The sequence below is a fragment of the Frankliniella occidentalis genome, unplaced genomic scaffold (genome assembly GCF_000697945.3).
Source record: "Frankliniella occidentalis isolate FOCC.00 unplaced genomic scaffold, Focc_3.1 Scaffold61, whole genome shotgun sequence".
Taxonomy (NCBI): domain Eukaryota; kingdom Metazoa; phylum Arthropoda; class Insecta; order Thysanoptera; family Thripidae; genus Frankliniella; species Frankliniella occidentalis.
In genome coordinates this window covers 1,242,187-1,249,741 of record NW_026267191.1, presented here as the reverse complement: position 1 = coordinate 1,249,741, position 7,555 = coordinate 1,242,187, and the positions used below count along the sequence as shown (strand labels likewise).

General features: G+C 40.1%; 2 protein-coding genes across 2 annotated transcripts; one reads left to right on the top strand and one right to left on the bottom strand.

Moving 5' to 3' along the window:
- Positions 1-2,507: 2,507 nt before the first annotated feature.
- LOC113205308 (uncharacterized) lies at positions 2,508-4,312 on the top strand. Its single transcript, XM_026420876.2, has 6 exons — positions 2,508-3,093; positions 3,175-3,270; positions 3,340-3,478; positions 3,577-3,680; positions 3,753-3,905; positions 4,003-4,312. Exons 1-6 carry the CDS (start codon positions 2,611-2,613, stop codon positions 4,186-4,188), a joined length of 1,161 nt encoding a protein of 386 aa, XP_026276661.1. The 5' UTR covers positions 2,508-2,610; the 3' UTR covers positions 4,189-4,312.
- Positions 4,296-7,340, bottom strand: LOC113205307 (set1/Ash2 histone methyltransferase complex subunit ASH2). Its single transcript, XM_026420875.2, has 10 exons — positions 7,171-7,340; positions 6,622-6,800; positions 6,366-6,544; positions 6,112-6,284; positions 5,831-5,999; positions 5,550-5,758; positions 5,142-5,464; positions 4,914-5,049; positions 4,579-4,830; positions 4,296-4,495 (listed from the first exon to the last, which is right to left on the bottom strand). Exons 2-10 carry the CDS (start codon positions 6,774-6,776, stop codon positions 4,391-4,393), a joined length of 1,701 nt encoding a protein of 566 aa, XP_026276660.1. The 5' UTR covers positions 6,777-6,800; positions 7,171-7,340; the 3' UTR covers positions 4,296-4,390.
- Between the last annotated feature and the right edge of the window lie 215 nt (positions 7,341-7,555).

The window sequence follows — 7,555 nt, the reverse complement described above, 5'->3', positions numbered from 1 at the left end:
TTTCCGAAAATACTTTTTGGAAAATTAAAGTCCCTATATTTGGCTCCACGTGGTTAACATGAAAGAGGGATAGTGGGGAAGCTCGGAAGGTTGGGAGAATATTGTTGTAATGGAGTGGTTTCTCGGAGTTACCTTGCAGAGCGAGGAGGAACACCCAGAAAACGCCCTTGTAGGCGAATACGCCGTTTGACAGTCAAATACGGCGACGGCAGACGAGCCATATGGAAATTTATCTCACTTTGGTTTCCCAAACTGACGGGAAAGAGAATCCAGTTATAACTTTTATTTTTCAGAAAGCGTGCCCCTGCCGCTGTGTCAGGGGAGCGGCGCGTTTTCTCGTTCTCGGTTGATTAGATTCGTTTACCTGGAAGCTGTCCTTCCTGGGTCTATCTTATGGAAACGGCCGTGCACACGGCACACTTCTGAAATTGCATCAAAAACAAATGTAGAGTACTAGTCGCCGTTAGGTGGTAGCTCACATATCACACAGTGCTTGCAGAGGAGACTGGTCATTCCCGTTGCGAGCAGTTTTCGTCAAAAAGATAATTTTCGACCACGTATAACCCTAAGAAAACGTCTGATAATGAAAGCGGTATATATTATTCTGACTACAGAAGCAAGCACATTATTAGTACTAAAACTGGAAAGGACACTGAGGGGAACTAGTCTTGACGGCCCTCATACTCGTGAGAGCTTTTTAGATGTGTGCATGGTCTTAAATGATAGAATATAATAATTTATAAGACAGTGCCTTCCAGACAAATGACCAGGAACTACCACAGTAAACACCCTTCTGGGACACTGGAGACATCGTTTAATACTGTCGAAATGCATCCCTAAATAGCTGCACTTGGACAAAAATCTCTTCGATGTCAGTTTGATAGGTTTGATGTCGATATTTCATTATAGGTATGAATCAATATGAATAAATGTTACTAGAGTGTGTGTTATTAATTTGCCGTCCTGGAAATCGTCGCTGAGCGACGAGCATTAAAGTATAACCACTTAACTAGTCAGAAAAATAAATGGCTAAGTAGAGTATGTTTCCGTCTGGGGAGGGAGGAATAGGGGCTGGCTGACTTCTCCCATTACATTAAAAATATAATAATGTATTGTCAAAATTCATATCATTGTTAAACAAAAAAATGAAGAAAGAAAGAAAAAGGAGTTAAACAGACCCCTTTTTATTTTGAGGCAAAGTTGACTGTAGTCTCACTATGGGTAACTATCGGCATTATTATAATTAGATAGGACAGCTTGCCAATCTTTACTCACGATGACGGACTGCGGGGGGCGTTGGTGGAAGGGAGGGAGGGGCATCAGTAGTTTAAGGGCAGGCTGCCCATTTGCTGTGCCTTCGTCGGCGTGTGTTCTACTACTCGCCGTCACAGGGATGCAAAAGCCGCCGACAGTTACGGTGTCGGTTAGATCAGTTTCTCGCAAAGATAAACGAGAATCGTTGAAGGTTGCAATATAGGTAGGAACGAAAGAAAGGTGTCGACAGCAACATCACGTGTTGTGTTGGGGTTTGGTACCCGTGAGACTGAGGCAGTGCTTAAAGTGTACGATGCACCATGTTTTAGTTGAAACTTTAGACTAGAAAAGCTTCATGAAAACCTGTTAAAAATAAGACCAGATATTTTATTTAATAAGGAGCTCCCAGATTGGGAACTGTATGCTACAGAAATATATCTATAAAGATATCACTATCTTTAAAGGCCTAGAACCCCAAAAATTAATGTTCCAGGAGCGTTTTGTTTTTTGTTTCTTTTAGTTTAGGCTAAACAGGAATTAACGGCTTCTATGTAGTTACTCTGAGAAAAATGTGTGCAAAAAGTAGATTACTAGTTAGGGAAGCTACCAGATGTCATTTTGAACGCACAAACGTAAGGTTGGTGCGAAGATGGTTTCGTCGCTAAACGTAGGCAATTATGCCATCGAGCGTCAAAAGCGGCTATACATATTCGCCAACACAGGCAATCATATCATCAAACAGCTCTCATTTCGGTGCACAGTTTGTGACCAACAAATAAGATCATATCAATAAAGTGCATAATATCATTTTCATTAATAAATATCTAAACCGTGATGTAAATTTAAGTCTATCACATTTGAATGTAACATTTCAACCAATACAAATCCGTTAGCCGAATCTAGCCGACACGACCTCCCCAATATCAAAGGGGATAGTGTTTGTGCCCATTTGTGTGCCATTCGTTTAGCCACAAGAAAATGTTCAAGAGAAACCGTGTGAGGCTGTGCCCCTCACTTCAAAGAAATACCCAATGTAAACGTACCAATTTCCTACCTTTACCGAACTGTTGTGATTTCTAACCGGTGTTTTACTGTAGAAATAAAAAAAAATACAATAAAAACCACGTTTAAAATAACGAGCAGGTTTCTAAGTAAGCTTTGGGCCTTTGGGCCTTCCCCTACCAGGACCTTTCCTATCTCCCGCCTCTCCTCCCGCCGCTCCCGACAGCAGCGCTGCGCTCGGTATGAAAAAGTACGCGGAGCGCGTAGCAGACGGATGGAGGCGGTTTGTTTGTGTCAAAGAGCAGAAAAACGGAGCACCCAAATAACAGTATTCAAACCTGGAAACTTCTTATAATGGAGTGTCACATTTCACGGGGGTTTTTAAGTTTGAGACAATTATCTAGAAAAGCTGTGCATGACCATTGTAACAGGCTGCAGGACGGCAGAGTTGTGTTTGGCTGTTTGCAAGCCGTTGAAAAGAGGTTATACCACAAGAACAGCTCTCCTCACAGCAACTCGAGCCTCTGTCCCGCTGCTCGGCTCCACAGTTTGAACCTCTTGTGTTCCCCAGCACTGAGTGCCAGTCGCTCCTTAGCCTTCAGGCCACGCCAGACACGCGGCATAGTCATCAGCAAGATTATTGACGCCTTCCGCAATGCAGAGATCACCAGCGTTGAAGGCTTTTCAAAGTTCATCATTGACTCTGCACCGGTCAGTGCTATTAGACACTTCTATGAGCTGATGGAGGCCACCACTGGCCTTCCCTGGGCTGCCAATATTGTGTTATGCAGTTTTGTATTACAACTGATTCTCAATGTTCCTGCCAATGTATACATGGTACGTGGCTGACCAATCCTTTTATTCGTCTTTGAGATGCATGTTGTTCTTTTCCGGAGAATACGACATTTACAATTTCAGATCAAGTGGAGCACGGGTAAAGAAAAACAAATTGGGGATCTAATTGCAATCAAAGCCTCAGTGATGCGTTCTCCAAGCCGTGATAATATTGCAATGGTGAGCCTGTTTTTACCTTGTAAGGTTAAAAAAAAACCACCACATTAATTCAAAATTTTACTGTTTTAGTTTGCAAAAGCGAATACAGAATTAACGCGGCAATATGGTTGTCAGACCTACAAATTTGTTTCAACTATTGCCTACCAAATGCTTCACGTAACCATCACCTCCTTTGCAGTGCGTTCAATATTCCTACAACCCAACCCAGGTGGGAACTTCAAATTAAACTTGAAGCAACACTTTCGTCTTCTGCCAAATGAATTTAAAAGATGACATGATTGACATGATTCATATTTCTATTTTCAGATATTTTAAATGCTGTTACACCTTGGGGCACTTTACTTGCTCAAGCTGATCCACTTCTTGTTTTGCCACTATGCAATTTTGTTCTTAGCCTTTTGCTGGTTGAGGTGATGTCAATTATTGTTTACCTTTCTGAAGTACAACGTCCTGTACACAGCGTATTTACATCTTGATATTAGGTTGCAGCATGGAAAAAATCAAATTCCGAAGAAGGCCTAAAAATGACACTTAGAAGAGCCAATCTTCCCTTCAAAGGAGAACCCTTGTACTTATTAAATCTGCGCCGTGGTGTCAATATACCTATGCTGCTAATATATGGTATAGTTCCATCGGTAAGTGGAAAACTTTAACTGTCCTGAAGTATTATATAATAAAAAGTAAGGTTTGAGTAAATAGCACTCATTCGTTTCCATTGTTCTTATTAAACAGGCTTTGAATATTCATTGGATTGTTATGATGCTGGCATCAATCAACACACAAATACTAATGTCACACAACAAAACTCGAAGAGCATTGGGCATTGCACCATGCTACTTCGAAACAGCAACTCCATATCGGGACTTCCTCCGTCATCTAAGAAATGATGTCATAATATTTAATAAAAAGAAAGTTTAATTTCTATGTGTATATGTATAGGTACATTGAATAAGTTTTCATGATTTACTGTGAAATGTGAAAATGGCATTATGAATGTGTTTCCAAATTTAGGAAAAAATAAATCATTCTTTGGACAAGTTAATTTTCTTATATTTCAGACCACATAAATCTTACACATTCATTTTGTTAAAATATTTTTCTGAAGTTTGCTGAAACTTGATCAAGTACAAAAGGTGTCAAGTCTTAATTTACCATCATGTTCTGTAAGCCACAGCATATCAGCAAGGCTCTGTTCAACAATGGCATCCTCTGCCTTCTCATGCATCTGTTGAAAGTGAAATAGTAATGAAAATATGTGAATCAGGACATTTCTAATGAAATAGCTGCAATGAAGATTAAGGTACTTACTCCTCTAAACTCATAGTCGGTGGGAGGATATTTGAAGTTAGGGCCAAAGTTACAAGTAACAGTACAACTTTTATGTACAGATACAGCAGGAAAGTATGATCCAAAATAAAGATCAGTGAAGGCCTCACCCTGACATTCACCATTTTTGAAGAAAATTATTTTGCTGCCAGGTAAAGGCTTTAAATTTTTCAGTGTGTCTTGTACTTGATCTTTTTCTTCATAATATAAATGGCTCTTAAATTTCACTAAGGGCTAAAATAGAATTCAAATTATTAAGAGTTCAAACTTCAAAAAACTATGGACAAAACCAAACAGCCTTTACTTCAAGTATGTACCTTATCTTTATATACAGAGGGCATATAGTTGCGATCCTTTACTTCTGGAAGAATTATAAGAAAACCTAGAACATCACCCTCACCATATCCTGTGCTAAAATGTTTTCCATGACACTCATGAAACTTTGTGCCCTTCCTGTGCAAAAAAAAAAAAAAAAAAAAAAAACAGATAAGGAAAATAAAATTCTGTCTTGAATGTAAAAAGAAAACCAATTAATTATATGCTACCTTGATCTCCAGGAGTAGCCAAACTTGTCATAGCCTAGTGGTGCCTGCAAATTTCCATACTCCTGAGCCCAACCCAAACGAGTTGCTGACCCTTCAGGCATCTCATCGATTGTCACTTCATAGTACCACTGACCCTTGCTGACACAATGGGTGGCTCTGATCATACAGTATCCTTTTTCCCCCGTTACTGATAGGCGGTCCTCCGATACTTTCAATTGTGGTGCTCGGTCATGAAGAGCAAGGAGTACCTGGCTAGGGCTGAGCATGCGATACAACCATCCAGGAATAGGTTTTCCTGACCATTCACTGCTTTCATCAAACTCCTGTAACAGTGAACACCAGAATAGTTGACAGTCATACTTCCAGCTACACAGAAAAAAAAAAGTTTCTAACTTTAAGACTGATTACCTGTCTGAATGGAGCATGCTGATCAGGTTCTGCAAGAATGTATCTATAACCATCTTTGTTGAAAGGGTGTTCTAGAGGATATCCATGGGCTGGTAACTTTGGAGCACCTTCTCCAGCAGGTTGACGGCCTCTTTTTCCAACAGTTCCACCCCCTTGATCTGGCAGCTTCCTCTTAGTTCCTCGCCCTTTGGCAGTAGTAGAATCCCTGGCTGCAAGAACAATACAAAGTCAAGCAAATCCTACACAATAAAAAAATTGTTTATCATAACAGTTGTTAGTACCTTGCTGAACTCCAACGTCAGTCATCTTCAATGCACCACTTTTTATCATAGCCTCATAATTCGGTTTTATTTCTGTGATAGGCTGTTTCAGTCCGAATGTCTCTTTGTCTGTTGCATTTCCTTCACAGTCAAAGAGTGTTCCAGAATCTTTCAAAAGAGCACGATGAATCTAAAATTTTAATTAAAAAAAATAGTAGCCCCATGAAAAAAAATGGTCACAAAACTACTGTAAGTGAAAAATCATTTAAAATTTGTTATCAATTTGCTAAAGGTGAACTCACTGTGGTGTGCCAAGATTGGGTAACTCGGCGTGACATAGTAGTCATTGCCTCCCAATACTGATCAATGAAAGGTATAATATCCAGATCTTTCGAAAACTGCGTTCTTGAATTACCTGCTTTTACACTCTTTTGAGTCAAATTACCCAAAGCAGTTAAAATCATTTGTGGAAATGCTGTTGAAACAATAGTATATTTCAGTTAAGGGTATAATAATAACAATATGTGTAACAATCAAAGGAAAGATAACTACTGACCTGCTTGAGTCTTCTTGAAACTCTCCAGCCCGGACGTTGAACAGTTTTTACAGAAGAATGTGTAATTAGTCATAAAAGGCACAAGCTTTCCCAGCTGGTAGGTAATACAGGACTCGTGAAACCAGCGCCCACAACTTGCACATAGAAGCTCGGCTATATTTAAATTGCGGTCTTTACCACTGGAATAAGAAGTAACACAGCTGACTTGAACCATTAGCTCCAATAAGTAAACATCAGTGCTAAAATTCACACTTACCAGTAACACTGCCCATCCCTCCCCTGCTTCCCAGCAGTATCACCAGAAGGGTCATCATCAGTCTTCTCCTCTTTGTCATCCTCAGCGACATCCATCATTTCACTATCCTCTGCTGTCCCTCTGCTGCTGCCACCATCATCGCGATCCTCCTCCATGGCAAGTACCGACTATCACGGTAGCTTTTGGGAGGGAATTAAAGGTATAAATTATATTAAAAACTAAAGATGGAATCAGCCTAATCACATATGAGACCCCTTTACATCTGAATAACAATTTACAATGATTTACTAAAATATTTGGTTGGTTATATTTCAATATCCACCAATATTGGTGGATACTGCTGAGTAGGTGAAGGTAAATTTACAGTATAGATTGGTGAAAATGGGAGATTAAGTGGAATAATTTTGGGAAATACTTGCAATTTCAGATTTTTACAATAATCAAAGAAGTGAGTAACAAAGAGGCAACCTAACCTTAAGGACGTAAACAACTCACACAACGTTGCAGACGCCAAAGCAGATACTTATCAGAACAGATTTCAAGTCTTACCAGTACAGCAGTGGTGAGCAGCTTAGTAAAATAAAATCCTTATTTTTTGGGTTGCGCAATACACGGTGGTGAAATTAGACCTTTATAAGGCAATCAAAACGAATTATCGTCTTTCTTCCCGCTTGTTTTGCTGTTAGCAGTCAGATGTCAGCAGACGCCGAACTGACTCGTAAATTTTTCATCGTCAATAACCGTAATGAGAAATTTGCCGTACGCAGGAACTGCCCTTTTTTTCCTTCTTTGTGGTCGTTCCCTCGCACCAATATCTTCAAGCCAATATCAACACGGGGCTGCGGGTTGGACTGGTAGAGATGTAGTAGTGGACGAGCTCGACCCTCCAGCAACTCTGCGACGATGGGGAAAACAACGCTAACTGGCGTCTGGC